General features: G+C 39.8%; 3 protein-coding genes across 3 annotated transcripts; 1 reads left to right on the forward strand and 2 right to left on the reverse strand.

Moving 5' to 3' along the window:
- Positions 1 to 5,004: 5,004 nt before the first annotated feature.
- LOC138600322 (olfactory receptor 51I1-like) lies at positions 5,005 to 5,916 on the reverse strand. Its single transcript, XM_069671706.1, has one exon. It carries the CDS (start codon positions 5,914 to 5,916, stop codon positions 5,005 to 5,007), a length of 912 nt encoding a protein of 303 aa, XP_069527807.1.
- A 3,086-nt stretch (positions 5,917 to 9,002) lies between these two features.
- On the reverse strand, positions 9,003 to 9,965 carry LOC138600338 (olfactory receptor 52D1-like). Its single transcript, XM_069671709.1, has one exon. It carries the CDS (start codon positions 9,963 to 9,965, stop codon positions 9,003 to 9,005), a length of 963 nt encoding a protein of 320 aa, XP_069527810.1.
- Positions 9,966 to 17,264: 7,299 nt separating this feature from the next.
- Positions 17,265 to 24,514, forward strand: rnf167 (ring finger protein 167). The gene is made up of 10 exons (XM_069677400.1): positions 17,265 to 17,522; positions 19,182 to 19,312; positions 19,430 to 19,510; positions 19,599 to 19,736; positions 19,818 to 19,905; positions 20,007 to 20,097; positions 20,245 to 20,350; positions 21,593 to 21,686; positions 21,842 to 21,922; positions 22,122 to 24,514. Exons 2-10 carry the CDS (start codon positions 19,208 to 19,210, stop codon positions 22,544 to 22,546), a joined length of 1,209 nt encoding a protein of 402 aa, XP_069533501.1. The 5' UTR covers positions 17,265 to 17,522; positions 19,182 to 19,207; the 3' UTR covers positions 22,547 to 24,514.
- The last annotated feature ends 1,553 nt before the right edge of the window (positions 24,515 to 26,067 follow it).

Consider the following 26,067-nt stretch of genomic DNA (forward strand, 5'->3'; position numbering starts at 1 on the left):
ACGGAGGCAAGGGACCCAGCACCTACACCCCCGCAGACCCACCCCGTACAGGCTTCCCCCATAGAGCAAGGGCCAGGACCGGACCACCACAGTGCGCATCTGGAGCATAACATTTTCCCTTTGGGGGGGGGGGGGTCCCGCGTGTGTTTGTGTGTGTTAGTGAATGAGTGAGAATAGAGGAGGCAAGAAGAAAAGACTAACGAAAGAATAATGATACATTAATAATTATAGTATCAGTAATGATGATGATAACAATAATAATGATAATAATAGAGGTAATATTTATAACGCAAATAATAGCTCGTAATGAACAAAATTAACAGAATAGCTAATAAGTTCAAATAGGACAAACAGAATCCATGTGCCCTATCTACCTCCATTCATTTTATGTTGATGTGTGTTTGCTTGAGTGTGTACGTAGGCAGGAGTATCTGTGTGTGTGGGTGTGTGGGTGTGCGTGTGTGCGTGTGTGATGTGATGTTCTGAGAGGGCTTGAGAAGAGAACATTAGTACTGGTACACTGCTGTAGGTTGGTTTAACATGGCTGGCTGCTCCACAAACCTGCTGTGTAATAGCTTCAACCAGGTCCTTCCAGGTGGTGGTAATCCCCCAGAACATTGATTGTCGTAGTTCCAACTTGTCTTTAACTTTCTCACTCACTGGTGGCTTAGACCACTCATCTGACACATGCAAAAGGACTGAGGGTCAATAATATGATCAACTGGTTTTGGTTAGGTCAGCTTTGACATGCCTTGTGTCATATTGTCGGCAGGGATCCATAGCAGTCATTCTGCAACCCGTTGGCTGTGTGGTCTCCAACAGGGGCTTCGAGTGTTGCCTTTGTGATGTAACCTTTGACCTGGCCATCAGAAATGCCCAGTTGATTTTGTCATTACTTTCTTCAGTATGCAGGTGGGGAACCAAGCCATAGGCCTGTTCTGAGGCATTGCAGAAGATGTGGACATCATGGTTTGCATCAGGCGTATCCATGTGAGCAGGAATGTAGAAGCAGGGCAATCTTATCGTGACAAGGTAAGAAGTTCAACTACACAGGAGTTCTAAGCTGTCCGGAGCTCCCCATGAGTCATCCCATTCTCTTGGCTTGTCCCACAGGAGCTTGATGAGTACTCTTATGTTTGTACGCTTTTGTGTTGAAGTGTAGAAGAAGACGCAAAGTTACATAATGTGCGATTGGAGGGCAGTGTTTAAGGTGAGGGCTGATGGTGCAACTAGAATGTGATAGTCTTCAAGAAGATAGTCGACTAGTCTGCCCAAGTAAAAGATTGCCTCAGCAGTGCTAACAAGGTTATGCCTCATAGTCGAACCATGCACTAAATGTGCTTCTCCCGTCTTCTTCAAGGTGCACTGCTTGGGTTGGTATGCTCTGCCACACCTAGGGTAAGCTAGGAGCTGGTTGTTCTACTTCAACCAGTTGAATTGGTTTCTACATACACATGCAAGCTTGGACACATCATCATTGATGTTACCTGGGGTAATTGGGTGTTTTGGGTCTTTCAACATCAACACCCTCTCCCAGGCGACCCAGCTAGGGTTGATCAGGCCCCAGCTTGTGTCCAGGCAGCTTGTGTTGTCCACGGATCATCCCGCTTGATCCACAGCCATCTCAACACCTTTTCTACAGCATCTGAGGTCTTCTTTAAGGCTCCTCTGCTGTGCAGTCCTCTAATGTCCAGTAATTGAGGACCCTGCAAAATGAGTGGCCAGCAAAACCTCTGCACCCGACCTGAAAAGGTTCTCACCTGGCCCTCTATTCCCTTCTGTGACACTCACCCACCAGCTCCTAAAAATGGGCTCTTTTTCTTTTGAAGGCCTCCTCCATTTGGTCTTCCCGGGGAACAGTCAGTTCCAGCAGAACCACTTGTTGCGTTGTTTCCGACATAAGCACCATGTCTGGCCTCAGAGTTGTCACTGCAATGGTCTCAGGGAATCTGAGCTGCCTCACAAGGTCAACCTTCAGTTGCCAGTCCCATGCTGTCGCAAAGAGCCCCCCTGTTGGACTTTGATGTCCCTGCAGCCTCTCCCCAGCCTTGACAAAGACAATGGACTGCCTTTCTGGTTGTTGTTGATTGCTATGAGTGATCCCTGTGCTGATGACACCCACTATGACCCTCAGTATGGTCATGGCGCCAGCGATAGCACCCCTCTCCCAGAGCCTTTGGACAACAACTCAGAATATGCTCCCAGGATCCTCTTCTTTGGCACAGCAGGCAAGCTGGCGTTTCTGTCAAACCCCAACAGAACAGATTGGATGAGCTGGGGAGAACGTCATAGACTGACTAAATAAGGAATCTGATCCAGTATGATTCAGCCTTCCAAAGCTCTGATCATGAGATCTTCCGGTCTATTGCCGGCTCCCATCGGGTCCACGCCCCCTTCTGCCGCATCCCAAATGTCCTGCTGGACTATTACTTCCTCCACCCCTGCTCGGACCTTATCCCGGACAAGGTGGTGTCTCTCTTTTCCTATGGCCTTGCTGTTAACTATGCATCTCAGGTAGCCATGCAGCTAGCAGTAATAACAACTGATTCTGCCTGGTGTGGGAACTCTTAGAACTAGTGAACGAGTGTTGATGTTTACACCTGTAACTAGCACAGAAGCTTTACAGGGAGGAAGAAGTTCTAAGGTTTGGGCATGGGAGGACTTAGACAGGAATTAAAGCGGAATTTGAATACATGGAGTAACATTAAAGTAACAAGAAGGTTTATGCAGTAAAACACATTTTTTTTGAGCAAATAACCTTCAAAGGAGATTTGGCAGCTGTGTGGACGAAGTTTACAGGCCAGGGCGAACACAACCCTTGAGACCAATGGAAGTGAGTATGACGACGGGGAATACAGTAGCTGTGTGGTTTTACACTTAGCAGGAGCAGTTACTGTTGAGCTGAATCTCAGGAATGGGTCTGGAAGGACTACACTTCCCAGAGTGCACCAGCAGCAGCAAACCGGCTGCTTGTCACCTAATCAGTCATTGGCACTGATTTGGAGCACCTGAGAAGAAATGGGGGTCAGTCATTCAGACAAACTTCAGAGAGAAGAAGCTCCAAGTTTACTCAGAAGTTCAATTCAAAGACGCCGATGGTCGGTGAAATGTTTTATTTACTTTCATGGTGTTTGCAATGCTGCTTAAGATGTTCAAGTTTATGTTTAACTGCTGTGTAGATTAGTTAAGGTAGATTGGTTAAAGAACACATTGAAGCATTGATTTCATTGACTTTCTGTTGAATGAGTTTGAACTAAGATTACTTATCATTTTGAGTTTGAAAAATGTAAAGTATAAGATACAAAAGGATAATACAAAGTTAAAAATGTTAAAATTCTGTTAAATGTTAAAACTTGACTGAAAATGTGGTTAATTCATGTATGTTTAATTAAATGTTTAAATGCATTTAAAAATGTTTAATTAAAATGTTAACTTTCTTTCTCTGTCTTTAAAGGTTTACAACCTAATTTACTAAACACACCAATCAACCTAGAAAACCAAAAGAAAAAATAAAAGTGATTGAGTGGAAATTTGAGTTGTCCTTGCGTCCTTTGGAAGCTGAACAAGAGTAGGACTTGACAGTTACTTTAGCAAAGCTGTCTGTCCATCAGAAACTGTTTCTCCATGAAATGTGATCCAGATTCCATCAAATAAAAGACATACGTTGTGTGGGGTTTTTTTTGCCACAGTAGAAATGATAGATTCAATGAATAAACAAAACATGGTTAAGTTATGCTCAAGCTAAACTAAACTAAATAAGAATAAAATAAGACAAAATGAATATGTTTATTTAAGCTCAGCTGAACTGAAGGTTAGCTATTATTGAGTTTGTCATTGTACAATTTGTCACAATATGAAGGCCTGCATTCAAATTTCTTTTTTAGACTTCATAGGGATATCAGCCAGATTATTACTCAGTACTCATTCCTTGTTGGCTTGTATAACAGCCAAGTAATTTAATACCTGTAATCTGTTTATTCCAAAGACGCAAACAGTTTGCACTAGCCTAGCCTGTGCCTGTGGTTGGGGGAGTGGGCATGTATAAACTTCACTGTAATCAGCATTCAATCATTTTTCCTGATTACTATTTAGAGAACCTTTGTTAAACATGTTTCGGCCTGTAATTCTAAATGACTGGGGTTTCCTAGGATGGACAATACTTTGACAGTGGGAATTCTCAGTTTTCCCACGAACCATGGATGCACATGTTCAATCGGCCAATGTCAAATTCAGCTTCACCTTTGGTCTAAATTATATTTGGGATTTGCACAGTTCTTGTTGTCTCATTCAATGCTTTATGACAAGTAAAATGTAAATCATGAAATGTGTCTGACCTTCATCTTCAATTTGTTAGTGTGATATGTTGGCTGAGACAGAGTTTCCTCAAAGGTTACAGCAGACTTTTATTTGTTTGGGGGAAAAGTACCTGATAGGAAGATAGGAAGTAGAGGTCTTACAATGTGCAAATCATTTTCAGTCATATTTTTTACTTTGTGTTTATAAACAAACAGGATTGCGCATGTACATTATTTCTTTATAGTTTGTTTGAGGAATACTTAAACATTTGATTAACCTGTATAATTTAAACAAACAACGAATCAAAGTTTCCAGAGCAGGCAGGACAAAATGTGAAAGACAAAGATGTAATTAAAAGTCCCAAAGGTATATTCACTTTAGCTAATCTTATCAAAGGTGATAAAATAAAATAAAATAAACATGTATTTACATTTGAATTGCAATCCAGTGTCAAGAAAAGGTCAAACAAACAAATTGAAATTGAATACATTATAAGCAGAAAGCCTGAGATTCAGCCCGTTTAAGCTGCTGAATTCCTGATGACATGAGTAGAATTCAACACGACTTTTTCTCGTCCTGGTCGGTTAGGTTTCATTTAGTAAATCAGAAAGCAGGTGTGATTAAATAACAGAGATTCTGTATGTCATGTGTTTCTATAGTCTTCAGCATGGACATATTTTGAATGCACAATAACAACATCATTCTTTGCTACTTTATTTCTTGCAGTCGAACCCTTATGAGCTGAATGCTCAGGCCATAAATGACTGGATTAAGAATGGGTGGGAATATCAAAAAGTACAGAGATAAAAACAACTTGGTTTGGTAAGACAGGTGACGAATGTTGAACCGACTTAGTGCTATTTCAATAAAGCAGCCTATAGAGTAGTTAACAATTGCTAGTATGTGGGGGGTGCAGGTTCGGAGGGCTTTCAGCTTGGATTCCTTGAATGAAATTACACATATCCTAAGGATGTGTGCATATGAATAAAAGATCATGGAAAGCTGTGGAAGTGTATACAGAGCTACGGATAGCAGACCAACGATGTTGGCAATAGAAGTATCTGTACAAGCAAGTTTTACTAGTAAGTAATTCAGGCAGTAAACCTTCTCTATGGTTCTTTCACAAAATCTCAGCCGAAGAGTGACAATCCAAACAGTCAAAAAGCCAATAAAGGGGTAAAGCCATGTAAACACAATCAGTTTAACAACTCTCTGTGACATGATGGCATGATAAAGCAGTGGATAACAAATGGCCACATATCGATCATAACTCATTGCTGCCAGAATTGTGAATTCAGTAATGGCATACGTGTGTACAGCAAAGATCTGTGTCAGGCACAGTGGTAGAGATATCTCATATGAGTGTGACAGCAGGTTCCTCAGTACAGCTGGCAGTAAAGCAGTGCTTCCATACAGACCATTCACTGCCAGATTACACACCAACAAATACATCGGCTCATGCAGGCTTTTTTCATGATAGACCACCCTTATCAAGAATACATTTTCAACAATAATGATTAGGTATATAATCAGGAATATGCAGAAATACATTGGCTTCAGCTCCTCCATTCCATAGTAGGCAGATAGTTGAAAAGACGTCACTTCAGAGATATTTTTCATACTGACACAAAATTATTATTAAAATGATATTTGTAATCCTAAATATACATATGCAATGATAAATCAGTGTGAGATGACATAAGTGTTACCTCTGTGTGCGGCCCCCCTCCACTCCTGCATTTAACTGTACTTTTAAACCCTCAACTTTCGATCTCCTGAAAATAGGTCATGTGATTTCAGACGTGTGGGGCGTGGATTTGGCAAGATGATTTATTTTCTAATATCCGTAAAACATACAACCATCAAACTACAGATAATGTAGCTACTGGTTGTTCCTAGTTAATATAATTAAAAACTGAAGGTCAAGATTAGGATGGGTTACAAGGTTGCATTATACATTTCAGAAACACTTCACAACTTTAATGTTTATGATATTTTGTGGTTGTTACATGCATCTAGGGATTTGGACATAGCAGCGGTGATCTGAGCTCCAATTAATATTTTTCATTTGTTCATTCTGAAACATGTCACAAAAGAAGAAACATTCCAATATTAAGCTAAGCTAAGCTACAAAACCAGACTTAAACATCACAAAAGGAGCTATATGATTAGATGAGCTAAGCTAAACTATACTTCGGTTAAACTAAAACCTTAACTAAAAACGTTAAGTTGAGCTAAAACGAGCTAAAACTTAAACATGATGAGTTAAGTTAAGCTAAATTTGGCATAACTAAAAAATAATATGAGATAAAATACACATATGCTGTGTTAAGCTAACTGAATTTAAGTGAATCCATAGAAAGTAGGAGTCTTCTGGAGTCAGAAGAACCAATATTTGGATGAGAGGGTGGAAAAGAAAAACATCAAGATACCAAAACTATACTTTCCGTGCCCAACAAAGTTAACTCATTAGCTGGCGAATAAGCTAGTTAGCCAGTGTGTTTCCCGCTGACTGGGATTCTAATTGTGGTGGTAGCCGACAGTAGTTGTTTACTTATCAGACTAGAGATGCTTAGAGACTTTTGGGTAAATACTGGACTCACTGCTCGCTCAGGAAAATGCAAACAATCCTGTCTCCAAAGCGCGGGCGGCCATGAAAAAAGTTACTGTATGACAAACACTGAATGTGCTAACATGTGACGGTGAGCGCAGACACTGATAGCTACTTATTGCACTGACTTCTTAGCTGGTTGATAGTACAATTAAACACACAGAAAGCCAGGAAGAAACCCCCAAAAGGCACCTACAAAAGAAACATGGCTGAAAGATGAGACTCAATGAGTGAGTTAGCGGAGGTGACACCTAGCAGACAGCTAGCAGCATCCATTTATCATTCAAAGCAGCCACGTCCGTTATGCATAACTTGCTGTGATATAACTTAAACAGGTAAGTTATATAAAAATCAAACCCCCATAATGTTGTGGGGAGTGAATTTAAATAGAGAAATTAGCTATGGAGACCGAAACAGTGTTTTGTACCAGGCTGTAAACATGTTTAATGCAGCTGTAAAGCTGACAGCCTCAAGCGGCCATTTGAGGAACTGCAGTTTTTGGCTACATTGGCTTCACTTTTCAAACCCAGAGGTGGCGAAAGCAAGCAGCGTTTTATTTTAGATATTATTGGGTTTGGCATTACATCGTCACTACATTGAGACTGTACTGACATCATGCAGTCCAGTTGTATGACAGCCTATAGGTACCTAAAGTCAGTTTGTAAGTTAAGCTACTAAGTTCAATCACTGTAATTTGCCCTTTTATTAAGGTGCCTACACTCTTCTGCGTTCTTTTGGTTTGGTTAGTTTGTGTACAAACTTTAGCTGCAAGATTCATCCTGATTTGTGTATTATTATGTAGTTTTAAAATGAACACCATGTAGGCTACAAACATGTCAAAATTGAAGAGATCAATCAAGCAAACAAAATGCACTGATTCACCTAAAAAGCTTCTCCAAGTACAATTCAGACTGCCCAAAAGGATGTTTTATTAATTATTTCATGATATGAAAAGTTAAAAGGGTCAGGAAATGTTCATGAGCTTCATCTTCAATTTTCTAGTCTGATATGTTGTCTAAAACAGCTGCTTCAAAGACTATGGACTGTCACCTGTACCCAGAACTAACCTGTGTTAAACCTCCTGGACCATGATGCTTGATTCTGGATGTTTTCACACTTTCACACTTTCAAATCACAAGATATTGTAGGACAAGTCACTTGGTAATGGACCAATATTACTGAGTACAGCATAAATAAACACACACAAAAATTGAATATATTTATCTTTATTTCAGTGCACAATTGAATTTTGTGACGAAATGCAACAAATACAGAGCGGCCTATTACTTCTAGTTACTCTGTGTTAGGCCATAAAGCCCTCTCCTAGTCGTAATTATCATCTTCTGTGTCTGATAAAGGTCTACAAACCATTCGACATTTCAGTTTTAAAGTATTTGTAACCAAATGTGCACTGCGGGTCTCCAAGGACTGAATGAGGATGGAGATAAACTCAGGGCTGACTCTTTGCCACAACTGTAAAATGACTTTTTACTAATTAAATTAGAATATTATTAAAGCATTTCATACCACTTTGAGTCTAATACAGGCATTAACGTTAGAAATGAACATTCATATTTTTTATATTTGCAGCCAAGCTACATGTGCAACGATGTGCAAAATGAAAGGGACACATTAACTAAAATTAGAATTCAGTGATGTATGACTGAGATGCACAATCATGCCCTGCAGGTATGCAAGAATTAAATGAAATCTATCACATCTTTAAAACTACTAATGAAACTGAGAAGACATTATAATATAGATGGACTCATAAATATGAGTTAAAGCCACAGGAGTTGGTATTGTCATATAGCGTATTAGATTAGGACTTCTCAATACAAACCCCAGCTTAAAAATAGAAGATGTATTTCTTATCATTTGTTTAATTTCTTCTTCATTCAGCATCATTATGACGACATTAAAAAGGACTAAAAAGCAGGGAGAAGGACAGCAAAGGTTGAGGTGTGAGTCAGTGCTTCACAATGTTTGGTCAAATCAACTTGAATACATTTGAAGCCTAAAAGAAAATACATTTTGCCTTAAATATAGTGTCTGAAACATTACTTAATGACGTGTCACTGCAATGTAAAATATCTTATTGGGCTGCAACCAGTGCCTTTGGGAACTTTGTTGGCAGGATCTTATGTCTAATTAACATTTTCAGTATATGAACTCTTACTATTTGAGTCCCGAGTCCGTACAGCACCGGGTTGGTCACTGATGGGATGACGAAATATAAAGAGAGGAAGATCTGGGCCTCTGCAGCGATATGACTCATGTCAAATCTAGCTTGTAGGATTTCAAATAAGGAGCCCAATGTGAAGTTCAGCAAAGAAAATAAGTGAGGGACACACGTTTTAAGAGCGTTGCCTTGAGAATCTTTCAGTAATTTCCTGCACACTCTTGCAATTTGTATGTAAGAGAACACAATCATGACTATCTGGGGCACAACAAAAAACAGAATAAGTACAAGTCCCACAATACTTATGTAGGATGGAGTCAAACAGGAGTTTTTGACCAGCTCCATGTTCACGCAGTATAATTTTGGTATGACTTTCCCACAGAAGCTGAGCTGTAAGGTCAGAGCGTAATAACATCCAAACAAAATGAGCGGGTACAGACTCGCCAATGCAACAAGCTTGCCTATTTTAGAATGAGTCATGATGCTGTGGTAGTGTAGAGGGTAACAGATGGCAACGTATCTGTCATATCCCATCACGGCTAATATAAAAAACTCAGCTATTGCGTATGTGTGCAGGAAGTACACCTGAGCCATGCACCACTTCACACTGGTTTCATATGTGTCAGACATGAGCAAGGTCATGACAGCAGGAAACATAGCAGTGCTGCCGTACATTTCATTGACAGATAGCACACACGTGAACACATTCATAGGTTGCTGCAGCTCTTTGTTTCGGCGTATGACAGTTAGGAAGAGTGAATTCAAAATGATAATGATAAGGTACAGCAGGAGGAACAGAGTGAAGAACCCGTGTTTGTGGTTTTCCATGACAGCATATGCAGTCATTGTGAATGTTAGTGTTGTTGTGTTGTCCATGTTTCAATTCAAGTCTGAAAAGGAAAGGACATGCGATTCTTAACACCAATTTAAGACATGATGTGACAGGAAAGCCTCTTGGAGTTCACACCACACTTCTTGTTTTTATGAAGCATTATAGTCAAAGTTGCAGACACAGATTTCTCAGTGACAAAACAATAATCAGCGTAATACAGTATGTGTTAAAGTAGCTGCTGCAGAGTAAGAAACTCACATTCAGGAATAGTTACCTTCAATTCCTCCTCCTCTGAGTGGAGTTCGGCTGAGTGGAGTGTGCCACTTGATCTTGGGTGCACTTTTAACTCTGTGTGCTCTCACGACTGCTGTGTCATGTCACTGGTTTAGTATATTTCTTGTTACCACAGTTACCACAGTGTGTTCCTCCTCCTGAACATCTTCACAAAAGCAAACGTTTTTGGGAAACAAAGACAACACAATCTGCACCCTTTTTTTCTAAGGATGTACACGGCAAACATCAGAAGCATTATTTGCCTAGAACAGCTGCAGCTGCAAAGGAGTTGTGTGCGTCACATTAAATTGAAGTTTAATTTGCATTATACATTAATTATGACACAGGACTGGAAAAATCCCGAAATGTCTCATGTAGCCTTCTGAACATATTCATCATGTATATTTTGACCAATTTTATGATCCTACCAGAGGTGAAATGCCAAGACCCAACTTCTGAACCTCTACCAGCCGATGGGATGATCAGAGAGTTTGATTTCCTAAAGGTCAGCAGTACCAAACACAGAACACAGACCTGGAACATTTTGAGGCAAACATTTGGGCAAGGTGCAGACTTGACCCTAATCCTTCCCATTGGGTATCTGCAGGCCCTTGAGGTATATTTGATGCCATATCTCAAAGTTGGTTTGTTCTACAATTCTCATTTTCCATGACTTTGTCGATAAAAGTATTCCTTATATCTACGTATAATAGTTTTTTGTTTCTCTTTTTATTTTTGCTGTTTAAAATATGAATGAAGTGGGGTCTTTGGGGACCACTCCATCATACATTTTAAAAGAGACAGATGCAGCAGACACAGACATAAAGATTTTTACACTTTTATTTTAAACTTGAAATTCCCAGAAATTGTATTTTTTGGTCCGGGTGAGGTAGCCACGCTGTAACTTAGGAGGTTTTGCTTTGAAGTAATAATCTCAAAGATTTTCATTTAAAGAAACGTCTGTTAAGTCACTACCTATCGGTGAATGAGGTAACACAATGGTGATTGAGCCTATGGCCCACTGATGAAAGCCTTTGCATTAGCAGCATTACAGACTGGGTGTCTGTGGCAACATTTGCGGACGAGATCACAAGCGGCGCCCAGCTAGTGACGCATTTTCCATCACCCAGCAGTGGTTGGTCTGCCAGAGAGAGTAGGCGCTGCTTTTCAGGTCTCTACAAGTGTTGCGAGTAAACAGTAATCTACTATGGCTGAACAAACAAAGAAAAGATCGATGACTACAGATACAACCTCAAAAATAAGTGAAAATCCAAAAAGAAACAAATTTGACGCTCAGATGAAGGCAAACAGTCTAAAAAGGAAAGCGACTGTCAGCGAGGAAAATCAAGAGTTACAAAAAAAGAGCTGACCGTGGACGCCACACATGCGACACTGTCTGGATATCTGGGAAGTGTGCCCCCGCAATTACCGTTTTTCGCCATTAGGTTCCGCCAAAGAGAGCAAAACTGAGAACTTTGAGATTACAACTTTAAAACAAAACGTGTCAATGCGCACATTTCATTCCCAGTTATACCCACAACTAAACCACTAAAGGGGATAAACCTGATTTAATATATTGATTGCATTGATGACTCATGAGAAACTGTCCAAGAAGGAGTACCAGGCTTGTTAGTGCATTTGGCTGGTATGACTCCTAAACATCTCTCTGTAGGAGAAATAGCATGATTTAGTTTTATTTGTGACTTACTTTGTGATCCTTAATATGAGGAGCTTGTTTAGTTTCACTGTAATCTTTTATGTAAATGTTACAGTTTATCTTAAATTTGAAACTTTTCTGTTTGACATCTGCGATTCACCATATATATATATATTTATATGGTGAATAGTGCATCAATAATGCCTTTAAATGTGTTTGTTTGTCAAGTTCCAGTACCAGCAGAACCAAAGCAGACGATGATGCAAGCCGTTACTGGATAAACACGCTCATTAGAGGTCATTAGTCCACTTTGTCTTTCCGTTCCTCTAGAAAGCAATTAGTCACCAGTGTTTTGCCACAGTTCAGACCTCTTTGGACAGCACCTTGAGAATAGAGAGAGGAAAACAGTAATGACTTCCCCTTGGACGAAGTGATGTCACACTGATGCAACTTTGCATGAGGGGTCATGACCTTTAAGCTAATGCTAATCACAGCAATAATGTTCAGGAAGGCATTTCTGTGTGTCTCATCACACTGGTTTATATCAAACAAAAGGTGATACTTTGGTGTTGACCATGTGACTTTGACTATATCATAACTTGTAATAACTCTATTCAGATCCAGGACTACACCAACTGAATGAACTGATACTGTAAATGGAGGATAACCCCCTCTCTAAACTGTGTCCTTCATCACAAAAAATAGTCCCTCAAACAACAGCTGTGCACAGATCATTTAAAGTCAAGAGCAGGCCCACATGCTTCCACCTGAGGCCACATATTCTACCAGATGTCCGTCTTCTCATCCATATGAGTCATCCCCTCCCTCTCCATCTGTTGAGATTTTTATACCCTTACATCTCCTGCTGTTGGTGGTTTGCTTTATTGTGTGACAGCCCCGCCTAAATATAGGCCCTGTCTAAACCCTGGCTTAAGCCCAGAGTCCTCAAGTTGGCAGATTTGAGAAGACCTTGCAGGGTTGTTCATCCCGGGTGCAGGCGATGGGGCTGTAGTAAGCCTGGAAAGAGTCCATGTGGTTGTCAAAGCAAGGAAATAAGCAGCTAGAGGATGCAGACTATAAGTGCACCTGGTTGCTGTTTCCAAAGACAGGGTGCTTGTCTCATCTGAAGCCTGGTAAATATTGCTCTACTCCTCTCTTGATATGGGTGATGATAGCTGGGCTTGGGGTCTTCTTGTAGGTCACCATTAATGCAGAAACTAAACAGAGATGAAGGTCAAAAATTCAAAAGTTTCCCACATACTTTCCTGCATTTGTTTTCCCGTCCTCCTCCATGTCTTCCATTGACAAGCTCACGTTGGATCAGACGTTTGGCCGCCACTCAATAAGCAAATAACAACCATGTGACAGTCACACTACTCCGCTAAAAGGGATCAAACACATTTTCAAATCAAGAATAATTTGTTTAAAAAATATGCTCCTCTTCTAGGAATGCTAATATGCTGCATCTGCAATTTAAATGCTAATGCTGTTTACAAAATTCTCTCCTTTACAGAAATAGCTGAGTGGGAAAATGCCTCCTCTGATGCTGAATGTGGAGAAAGCCGGCCTCTGTGTGCCAATGTCCTCGATCCCAAGAAGCAACGGGGTTAAGGATGTGCATGTGTTTTAAATCAGCTGCAAAACAAGCAGCTTCTTTGGCATGTTGTATCACGACAACACTTGGTCATGAGCTGGACATAATGATTTCTAAATGGGATTAAGGAAAGCATGTTGTCTTTAGGATGCATATAATTCCCTAATATAAAACGTAGTGACCAGTGTGCTGTTTCATATTATCTTCACTCCTCCCCTCAGACCAAAAGACAGACAGGCGCAGGCCTAATCCTCATTTTGGAGCAACAGTATCAGACGTGAGGATGGCTTGTTATCGTGTGGTAGTTTTGGCGGTCTTGGCTGTCTTCCTGCTTAATGGTAAGTCTTCTTCTACTGTAGTATCCCTGCATGTCTTTGCAGCTTAAATCTGCATATTTTTTACACTTCTTAACGCTTGTTGTTATTTTAAAGGAAAGGCATCTGTTATTAAACATAGCTACAATATTCCCCATGCTTACAGTGGTGGAGAATGAGGCTGCATCCTTCCCCTGGTCCTGCCCCAGTCTGAGTGGAGTGTGTAGAAAGGTTTGCCTCCCAACAGAGATGTTCTTTGGACCTCTGGGCTGCGGAAAAGGCTTCTTGTGAGTCTTCATGCTCAGACGCACTATGTGAAGATGTTGTGCACATGAATTTGTTTTTAAATGCATTGTTTATTGTTTGTCCGCAGGTGCTGTGTGTCTCATTTTCTATGAGAGCTGAAGGCTGTGAGATTGTAACGCATGTCTGGTCTGTCAGTGCAGTCCTGATCAGTGTTGCTCAGTCCTGGTGGAAGACCTGGCAAGCGTCACAAGAGATGAGACCGACAGAAGTCGCTGTTGTTGGGGATCATAATAATGTTTTAACTCAGATGTAACATGGTGGATGTTGAAATGTTAAATTAACATTGTGTAGTTTTTTGCTGATTGAGTGCAGCTGAAATGGCTGCAGCAGAGTAATAAATTACATTTAACTACCTTGCTTGTTCGCATGTTTTTACAATTTCACTGATCAATTTTGATGGTCACTTTGAGCACTCTCTTTGTTTGGCTTCTAACAAATGCTTATTAACTCCATCCATCCAGCTGTCATTGGTTGAGATGCAGGGTACACCTAGGACTGATCGGCAGGGCTGGCACATAGAGACAGACAACCTTTCACACTCACTCTCACTCCCACGGGCAATTTAGAGTCACTAATGAACCTGACGAGCAAGTCTTTGAACTGTGGGAGTTGGAGTACCCACGCGTGCACAGGGAGAACATGCAAACAGAAAAGCCCCCTACGTCTAAACCGGGATTCGAGCTAGGAGCTGTGAGGCGACAGCGCTGACCACTGCACCACCATGCAACCTGCTTATTCACTCACACAGTCGTGGTTTAGTTCAATACTTTTAAGAAACATAAAAAACAGACTGGCTCGATTTTTTTATTCAATATTCTCCATTTTACCTCCATTAGCACAAAGCAAACAAAGGAGACATGGATTTACTGCTATTCACCAATATAAAAGAAAGCCTTGATGTGTCTGTGTTGTCCATCACACTCTATTCTAACTGCATTTGCATAAAGGCCTTTAAGAGATTTCACTGAAAGCAGCCCTCCATGTGAGCAACTGCATGTTGTGTCAGAGTGCTAAAGATGCCTGCAGCTGACAGCGAGCAAAGAAGTGCAGACGAGCCCCGAAGAGAGGAATAAAAATAACTGAGTGAGTTTTATAAGTTGGGATTGCATCTCTGTTTGTTTTGCATAATAACTTTATTTTCTGACTAAACATTAGCATACATGCATATTCATATGATGCACCACAATAAACAACACAAACTATGGAGATCTTAAGTGAATGACTTTAATCCTTCTTTTGATCTTTAGCGTGCATCAGTTATTGTAAGCTGGCAAATCACTAGTAATTATTTCTTAACTTTTACATCATTTAGTGGTATGTGATGATGTGTTCACAACTGGTAACAACCAGTCTCTATTCACCTGTGGGTCAACAACTGATTTATTGGTCTGACTCTCAGATGAGGTCATCATAACTCGCAAGCAAGCCAACAACTTCTTTCTGGGATGTTCGGAGTGATTTATCTCACTGCATTTACCAAAAGATGATGATACATAAACATTCATTGTTGCATATTTGATTCTCTGTATTTGGGTTTCTCAGATGTTTCTGTGTCTGTTTTAACGGCCCAAAACAGTGGGGCCTCAAGCAAGACATCTCAAAAGATATTAGGCAGACTCATGTGACATTTAAAAATGTGATTGAAGCCCTTGGAGGAGTGTCCTCATGGTGGTGGAGACCCCTTGACCTTTAGTTTCGTCAGTGTAGGTCAGTCAGAACATCCCCTTAAACAATATCCATGCCAAGGTATCATGAAAGCTAGCAACTAGAATTCCATTAAATGTACTTTTGGTTTTATAGAAGATGAATCCTTTTTTGGGGAAGCTCTTGGCCTTTTAGCCTCCCCCTTTTGCATGAAGGATGAAAAAATGTTCTGCAGAAACTCTTTCTCCAAAGTGCTTAGCCCCCCTTTCCGTGCATATTAAGATGCTTTTTGTGTTATTGTCTCCAAAAGCATCTTTGTCTCATGATAGAAAAGTTTAAAAAGCAAAGAGCTTGCAGAAAATTATTCAAGGATAGGACTCTGACTCATCATGCAACTCGTAAAAATATAATCACATCAGCTGGCATCACAAGGCCTTGCAGTGAGGGTTAGGTGTTGACATTGTTAGTAGTGGATTAGCTCCACAGGCTACCTGACTCACATTAAAGAGAGATCAGTGTGTGGTAGCATCACAGGGGAAAAACAATGATAAATTATATTTATTAAAAAATTATAATAAGATATACAAACACACCTTAGAGGGAGGTAGATCGAGGTGTGCATATACGTAGTTTGCATTGTTTTGTCTTTCAAAGGTGCATCCATCTGTAGCTCCTTATGACTCTCTTATGACAGTAGTTCTCTTCTTTTCTATGCAGATGCTGTGAAGTAAAATAGAGTACAGCAATGGACCTGAAGAAGAATGGTTTTATAATCTGTTGATTATTGTGACATCACTGCTGATAACGAGGACCATTCTTCAACTGATGATCTGAGCGATAAGAAGTACAGCCAGTGCCAATTTGCATAATATGTAGATTGTGTAAATGTAAGTTTGTATGTTTGTATCAACTCGTTCCTTTACACAGCTCAGAACATATCTGTTTATTTATTTATACTTTGCGTATCATTTGTTGATTAAGAATGACCGTTTCTTGACAGATTGACACTGAAAACACTTTGTGACAGTACTGTGATCCCATCACTTGAGGGCAGTGTTGTGGCCTGTTGACTGAAGAACTGTAAATTCTGTGTCTTTAAGACGGCCTTTACTCTTTTAAGTAAAGTAAAATCTGATTTCTTGCAGGATTTTGATCTTTTGCAACTGACATGCATCTCACTTGCCAGATAAAAGAAAGTCCCTTCATGTGAACTCTGCCAGTCTGTAGACGGAAGCTCAACTGATTAGAATGTGTTCATGAAAATGCAGTAAAACTGGTCTGTGACTGTCTGCTTCTGGTATGAAAGACAGCCTGAAATGTGGTACATGTTCTTCAGACACCTCGTGTCTTATAAGAAAGGACCTAGAAATACAGGTTTTGGACAAATCCTTTTTTCCTAAGTTTAAATCCATTCAGTTTTTCTTTGCAATTTCAGGTTAATTTAAATTACGGGCCGTCCTCCATGGTCCATAGAAAGTCAAGAACGTGCACTGCGCGTGGTTTTCTATGGAGCCTGTCGTGCCCTGGGTTCTTTGCTGTTTGTCCTTCTGGCCGCTGGTGGCGCTGTGGGTCACGACGTCAGTGGGTCAATCTGCCGTCACAACACGAAGAGGAGCCAGGGAGCATGAAGCAATAACAAACAAACAAACCTAGCCTCAAGCTAACGCAACTTCGGGAAACCGAGCACATTGGAAAAAGTGTCTCCTTTACGGCGGACAAACCTGTGATAGATTTTTTTTACAACAAGTTAACCGTGTAAGATACGATGTACACGGACTACAAAGAAGACATATAGTAATCCGTCACGTAACTGGTATGTAACATCTGCTAACATTAGCCCAGCGTTAGCTAACGTTAATCCTTCCTGTCTTTGTCGTTTTCTTATGGAATTAAAGGATTGTCGAGAAATTAGCTAACAAGAGGTTGTGAAGATAAATAAACTTTATCGTTCATACATGATGACACGTGAAAAACCCGAGTGGCACGAGCGTAATAACTTTAAAATAGAACCTTCACGGTGCCGATATTAGCAGGATACTAATGCATGTAGCTAACCACACACAGATATTAGCGTTATCCCGATAACTTCAATATCTTTGTTTATTTTTAAGACTTTTTTTCTTGTTGAAATAAACCATTACTGAGTTAATAGCTAACTTTAATTAATTGCTAATGCCAGCCAAGTGGGCCAGACTACTCAAACGTAATAAATTAATCTCCTTCCTGGAGTACAATAATGTTTTTCAGGACGTGATGAGGAAGCTACGTATACGTTAAACAGGTTTAGCATTGCGACAGAGGCAACAAGGAGATTAACTCTCCACTAAATTTCTATTGGCAGTCAGCTACAACAAAAAATGTGGATTTCAATATATTTTGGTGTTTGTACAAACAAGCTGATGAACATGTGGGTTAATCGCTAACTACAATGCCATAAAAAGTGGCCTACATACAGTCCTCGACACGTGAGCATGTCTTTAATTGTTGTATTAACATTACTACTACTAGCCGAAATAACCCGAATGCGTTCATAATTTACCTTTACTCGTTTGGTGTAAAGGTAAAATAACTTACTGCACCCAAATAATGTGTTTAATAATGATGTGTCAATGCACTGCATTGTAAGCAATATAACGGCCTCCGGATGTAAATTATGTGATGATCATGCTTTGCTATATTCATTTAGTCATTTGAGTCATTTAAAAGTAGAGGAAGAAAATAGTTTTTAAACATTCAGTAATATGGTAAATGTTTAGTTCTGGTTCATCCAGGCCCGGATTCTCTTGAGATCTCTGTACCCGGGAAAGTCGTGCTCAGTTAATTTTCAACACGGTTGTACTTGAGGGACAATTATGCATGAAATCCATTTGCATGTAAAAAGTACTTTTTAATAGAAGAATCAAAATACTACTTCCGGAGCAAGGCTCACTAACAGTATATACTGTGAAGCTGTTTTATCGTTCTGCACATGAATTATGGCAGCAAGCTGCTGGTTCTATATGCTTTAATGCAATATACATGTAAATGAAAAGGTAAAGAGCTAGAATATATGTAGATGTTTTTTGCTCAGTAAAAATACTGAATTAAGTTTTAGAAATAAAAGGTTATAGAGAGGTGATTAACAAGGTATTACAACATCTTATGTGCTAGACCGACTGCAGATAAGCAAATTAAGGGGGAGGGGATTTCTTAGAAGAATAGAAGTTAAAGTTAAACAAATTAGCTGTGCTCTGCCACTCCATGACTATAGGGTACATGTTAATGTATGTTGGGGAGCCAGTTCTACAGTTCCCTGGTTGCATATTTATTTGCATATTTGCACCTGAATAGCCTATTTGCATTAGTATGTTCATGCAACACTGTAATCGAACTGCAAATCAGCTTTAGACTGAGACCTGACGCATTTCCCTTCTGTGTGTTCCTAATTACTCACTCTTGAATGTGATAAGCAACTGTCAGTTTCCTTTCACAGTTTAGTGCAACTGCAAGTGGCCAAGGATGGTTCAGCTTGGAGCGTGGTGCGTGGGAGCTCGATGGAGTGTCCTTACAGTGGTTTTCTGCAGCATACTTGTTTCCTCGCCCACTCATGCCTATATCTATGCTGTAAGTAATAATATGTTGTTCACTTGTACACTTTGTAAGTTGTAGCCGAAAATACGATGTGTCAAATTTCTCATCCATTTTTCTTCATCAGTTTTTAAATCTTTATTGTTTTGACAGCATTATAGCAATATGACATCCATGTTGTTTGAGGACCTTCCTGCCTTGTTTGGCGCCCGACTTCCTAAAGACGGACTCATGGTGAGAGCAGAATATTAAAGAAAGCATGCACACAGAAACACAGAGGTCATTGCACTTTTTAATAACAGTTCTTTTCTTGGTGTGAAAGGGGGTTTTGGTGGTGTCCAATCCACTTAATGGCTGTTCAATAATAGACCCTCCTCCTCCACTGCCACCGTCTCATGATGCCAACACGACCAAGTTCATCGTTCTCATCAAGCGCTTTGATTGCAATTTTGATATCAAGGTTAGTAATGTTTTAATGATGTGAAATATGTCGCTGTGTCTTTGAGGCGAACTGGTCTGATGTGAGGATCTGTTTTTTTAGGTTTTGCATGCTCAGCAAGCTGGATTCAGTGCTGCAATAATTCACAACATGTATTCAGACACTCTGCTCAACATGAACTACAGCAATGGTAAATCTTGTTTATAACATTTACACTTTTTCAAACTTCAAGTATTGTCGCCGTCTAACTACAATGTGCTTCATTAAATTTGTTGTTGTTTTCTTTTCCAGACACTATTGCAGATGAGATTGAGATCTCGTCTGTGTTCACCAGCTACTATGCTTCCCAAATTCTCAGGAATTTCATAATTCCAGAGCAAGGGTAACTAAAAACATTTCAACGTTTTTAAAAAGTAAATGTATGACAGTTAGCATTTGATTTGCACAGACTTTACATACATATTCCTTCAGTGCTGGTGCTTATACAAATGTTTGTATCTGATGCATTGCTTCTTTTCTTGGCCTGTAGAGCTTATGTGATCCTCAAGCCGGAGTTTGCTTTTCCGCTCTCATACTACCTTATTCCCTTCACTGGGGTCATTGGCATGATCATTCTAGTGATGTGTATCGTCTTGGTAAGTATATCAACAATATGTGATGTGTTGGATGTTTTATCAGCATTACTTTTTTAGGACCTTTAAAGCTGTGGCAGGCGATGTTGAAAAACAAACAGCAAGAGTATTTTAAAAGAATTCAACAGAGGAAATGCCAAAGCCAAAACACATGGATGTGACCGGCCTCAGAGCAGATGCAGGATTAGTCTAAGAGAAAAAGTTGGGGAAAGCAGTGCAGCTAATTGTTTTCATAGTTACCAGATCAAACTACCTTTCTCTGCCGTTCTTGCACAACTAGCTTGTTAGCTTTAGTTTGTTGTCTCCGCTCATGCACAATGAGTGCACCTCCTTTTACAGGGCTCCTGCGGGTCCTTAAAAAGTCTTAAAAGGTCATAAATTGTCTTCAATTTGTTGTACCTACAGGAAATGTCCTGTAGGTATGAAATTTGCAGATGGTGTACTTAAGGCTGATGGGGAAATTGTCACGCAGTGCCCTAACATTATCATAACTAAAGAGGCAATCTAAGTTGTTTGCCGTAATGTCTCTGACAGATCAGGTGGGCCAGGTAATAAAACGTAACTCTCTAGTAGATGGGTTGCAGCATTTACTTAAATGTGAACATATTTTAAGCTTAAATTCTTGCAGTGATCCCCTAGCAGCAGAAACGATGAGTGACTGTGTGTAATGTGGCGGTTTAACTGCATTGTTGATTTAAATCTCCCGACATGCTGACAGGATCGCTCAGGATCTCCTGTTACTAATGTTCTGTGTTGCTCTACACATCCAGGTTTTAACAAATTATTTCAGAAGCTAAAAGTTTAATTCGATTTTCCTGGAGGGTTTTCTCTGTCCTGTCAAGTTTATACCTAGTTTCACTGTCCCACAATAGTGCCCTGATATTTGCTGCAGTAAAACGTTCACAATTCCTGAAAGCAGCCTCTCTAATCTTTAAAGTAAATTGTCAGAAAAAAGCTTATTAATATGCTTGAACTGCTCTCTGATTGGTTAATGGTTTGAAACACATTGAATTGGCTCAGTTCTCAGCACTGAACAAAAGAAAGGAAAAGTTTTGTTGAATCAAAGAAATTCTGTCTTAAATAATATTTGCCGAGGTCTTAAAAGGGTCTTTAAAAAGCATTGAATTTGATTTTAATAATGGTGCAAGAACCCTGTTTTAACACCACAAATGAACTCATCTGAACATGTTGAATGTCTGTGTAATTCTAATCACACCAGGAACATTGTCTTTTTGTGTTCTTCAGATTATACGATGTGTTCAGTACAGAAAACGACTGAGGAAAAATCGTTTGTCCAAGGAACAACTGAAGCGGATCCCGACCCACAAATTCCGTAAAGGTAACAAGATCATACTGTTTTCACTATAACCAATACGAAAAACAACAAAAAATATATTTTCCCATTGTTTGTGGAGCACTCGACCTATTAAGGTTAAATCACTTGTGGTCTAGAAAAGAGTTTTAAATGGATTCAAAATGTCTCCTCTGTTTCAGGTGATGACTATGATGTTTGTGCTATCTGCCTGGACGAGTACGAAGAGGGAGACAAGCTGAGAGTTTTACCTTGTTCACATGGTAATATTTTTGTGTTGTGTTATTTGATACCTGTATGTTTTGATAAATTGGGAAAATATCTCTTCTGTATTCTACTGTCTCTACGTTGTTACATTGGGGTTTAAACAAAAAAGGGTTAGGGTTATTGTACCACTAGTTATGTGTTTATTCAATCGTCATTACGACCAAAGAGTCTCAAATTCCTCTCTCTGTTTTTCAGCCTACCACTGCAAGTGTGTTGACCCGTGGCTCACACAGACCAAGAAGACGTGTCCCGTGTGCAAACAACGCGTCACTCGGAACAAAACCGAGCACTCCGAGTCTGAGTCTGAGGAGGAAAGCGGAGGACGTGGGGAGGAAGAAGGGACGGAGGGGGAAGGAGACTCTGAGCGTACTCCTCTGCTCCGGCCCTCCAACCCCGGGTCCCCCTCAGGGAGCCCAGGGGCCTATTCAGCCACCACGACCACCACTACTGCCCAGTGCCTCACCTCGCCCGTCCGCTGCGACTCCCCCCTCCTGGATTATGAAGGCTACCACTCCCCGCTGGAGGACTCGGACTCAGACAGCGACGGCGCTGGAGAGGACAGGCACCACACCGACGATGACACCGCACAGCTCATTGGTAGGGACAGAGTGGAGGTGTGAGGGCTGGAACTTAGCTGCAATGAGATTATGATTGACCTAAAAAAGGGGTTTTATGTCAGGCGTATCACACTACACTTTGTGGCTAGCTCGACATTTATCGTAATAGAATCTTTTACCAAGGCAAGGAGGTCTTCTTGTTAGTGTCAAAGCACACGCAGCACTTTCATTGATAAGTTTTACTACAACCCTTCAGCCCATGTCTTTACACACAGTCACCCCGAGACTACTGTATCTGTCTGTAGACCCCCTTTTTCAATGCATGTTTTAATCCATAACTCTGCCACACTGCGTGACCTAACCACTAGTGCTGCACAAAAAGAATGGGCCACTTTAAATGTCTCGGTAATCTAACGTGCTGTAAAATAAGAAAGTGACTGTAGTTGATAAACTGAAAGAATTTTGCGCTCACACCTGAAGCAGTCTAGGTTCTCTATGTAAGGTTAGTTCAGTCTGAAGACTCGCTGTTGTCTTAATCAGAATCATTTTATATCCGACGTCCTTTCCACAGCTTTTCCTAACAAGAGTGTGAAAGTGGAAGAAAATGTTTGTCGTTTTTTTTTATCCCCTTAGCTCACATTTTAAAAGCTTTATTCCACTTGTTTGAAATGTTGGATTCTTCTCTTCCACTACACGATAACAACACTATCTTAGAACACTGCAAAGATGTTATACATTTCTGCTTATTTTACATTTTTATTAAGAAAACCATGTGGCCAGTTTAAGGACATATTTTTTAGCTTTATCAAGTTTGTCAAGTTGAACAAACTCAGGTTTATAGCAGCAAAGAAAAGGTCAGTGGGTACTGTCAATGATAACATAGTGAGAGTCAGTGGGCTTTGGTTTTATAATGTTTTTAGCATTTAGTTTCTCTTTGAATCAGTAAAGTATAGATTCATGAATATGGGACCCTAGAGGTGTCTTTTAGGAATGAAGAGCATTTTTGCCTTACATTGGCCTTTATGTACATGCGTGTGATAAATTACATGTTTGGAAACTGAAGGGACAGGACTCACACTCCTTTGTTTTCCTCTTGTCTTGCTGTATTTAATACTGCTTTCATCCCCTTTGTTTCCCCGTCTGAAAACTTGACCCACATTTGTTTTTTAAATCCGAAGAAGCAAGAGAACGCATGTTTTTTCCACGTGTTTTGTTGCTACTAATGAGACAGCGAAGACGGCTTTTTTTTTGCACCTAAAAACTGGATGGAGCTCAGTGGCTGTGCTGGGTCCACACTGTTGATCTACATAGAGAGCAGGACAAATAGAAAGAACTGTCTCACTGCTCCTGTTAATCCTGATCATGAATTTACAACTGGAATTTTAATGTGTAAAACTTAACTGGGTGTGGAACATGTGTGTGCAGATGTTTTAAGAGTTGTGTAATCAATTTAAATAACAAATACTTCTGTATAACCCCAATGTATATCTATACCACATCAAAGAGGGGACCAAACACACCTCCCCAAACACCGCCACTACAGATAATAACAAAGGAAACACTTCAGACACGTTCTGTGTTTGTTTTCACCAAGTCGCATTGTGATATAAAAGATGTGAATCGGTAAGAAATCAGAACATTCCATCTTTACATTCTACTGATTATTGATTAAAAGACTCGACTCTATTACGTTTGATTGGGACTCGTTGGCAATAGTCTGTAATGTAAAATAGAACCGCTGTTTTGCTTCAAATGTCTTTTGTACTGTACCTTTTATTTTTTGCTCTGTTCGTCTCAATTTTAGAGGCTGATAACTGAAACAATGGAAAAATATTATCCCCACATGATTAATTTCTCCTTCTTCTTTTTAGAACGTGCCTAGTTTATTACATTAAAATAACATATGTACAGTGTCAAGTATGATTTTCATGTATAAAGCAGTTTGAGAATCCTTAGGATGTCTAAACACAGTCTGTGGAAAGCCGCATTTAATGTGTGATTCGTGGAAGATTAAATGATATTGAAATGGAACTGCGGTGCAACGTTTCGTTTGTGTACGAGAAGAATAAATAGGGTTTGGTTTTACGACGGTCGACTGTCATGCATTATAATTGCTTCAATTAAAGCCTAATATCAGAAGTAATACCACTGAAGGTCACACTTTGGTTGTGAATATACACCGCCGAAGTAAAAAACCAGAACTAGGTGTATTTGTCATCATCAGCATGGGTCACCTATAAAAATGTTTTGGTAATTAATTCAAAGTCTTTAATCCTATTAGCACGAGCTCCTTAGTAACTAATTAGCTGGAATAGCAGAGAAACCCTGCTGAATGTTTCTTTTACTCCAGTAGTGAATAGTCCTTTAGAAAAACACTGTGGCACAGTGGCAGCTGATGTAATTATCCCCTCTAATATGGTATTAAATAGGTTTTTTGCCATTTATAAATGTACCTATATATTAATATTGTTGGTAATGAGCCACTGAGCTTAAGATCTACTTTTGGTTTATGAAAAACATGGCAGGTAACATGGCAGCGTTTATAGGTGACAATGAAATATCTGCCATTTTCTTTAATAATCAGAATCTTTTAATCAATGGGAAATAGAGCTTAATATTTATCTGCTATCTATCTGACTTTTCACAACTGTTAGGCATACATGGCTTTTATGAAGCTGCTTGTGTTGGGTGTGTGATTCATTATGACGACCTACATTTGAAGTCCTATTAATCCCTCAATGTCTTCTCACATTCATTAGTAATTTATGTGCCTTGAATCACACCACCTGCTGCTTAAAAGAAAAGACATTTCATATTTGAGCTGAATAACCCTTTTCAGAACTCCAGACCGGAGGTGGCTGTGTGTAGCTTACAGAGGCCTGTGTGGGACAATTAGCATGTGTGATTCTTTACGTTTGTTGCTGAGAAACAAATACAGCAGCATGAGGCGCATGGACTTTAAAAGACGTTTCATGACATCACATACATGGATTCTTTATGAATATTCTGGTGTGCTGTGTGTCTAAACACCGGACATATTCCTCAGGATTCTGATCCCTGAGGTTGAGAGATGGCCGGATCAAAGCAATCCTTCTCCTCCGTGCTCAGATCATCCTTCTTGCTTGTCTTCACTGTCTCTTTGTTTGTGCGGCTACATTCAAGTGCAACTCCTGAAGACTACAAGGAGGTAAGGTACAAATGTACACTTTTTTAACTCAAGTTTAACATTTTCAACCACTTTAAATTTCAATCTGAAAGGTTCATTAAATGTAGGAAACTACTAATATGATATTTTGACATGCATTTCCCATGACCGTCAACATTTTTTATAAAATGGTTAATCTCAAACCTTTAGGAAAATATTTAAAATGATTGGTCCTCATCAAAAATTCAAAAGTAAAAATATGATTCAAATACTTGCTGTGTTTGCGAGCTCATCTATAATTTTGATTGTCAGATTTATCTGCAGCATAATAATAAGGTTTAATTTAAGGAGGATTTTAAGCAGGTAATGGAATAACCTGCTTTCATTCCTTAACTAGAGTCAGTCAATTTTTTCCATCTCTTACCCTTAATTTAAAAAA

The sequence above is a fragment of the Semicossyphus pulcher genome, unplaced genomic scaffold, assembly GCF_022749685.1.
Source record: "Semicossyphus pulcher isolate SPU_LCO1_2020_fin unplaced genomic scaffold, fSemPul1.0.p SCAF_10, whole genome shotgun sequence".
NCBI classification, from domain to species: Eukaryota; Metazoa; Chordata; class Actinopteri; order Labriformes; family Labridae; genus Semicossyphus; species Semicossyphus pulcher.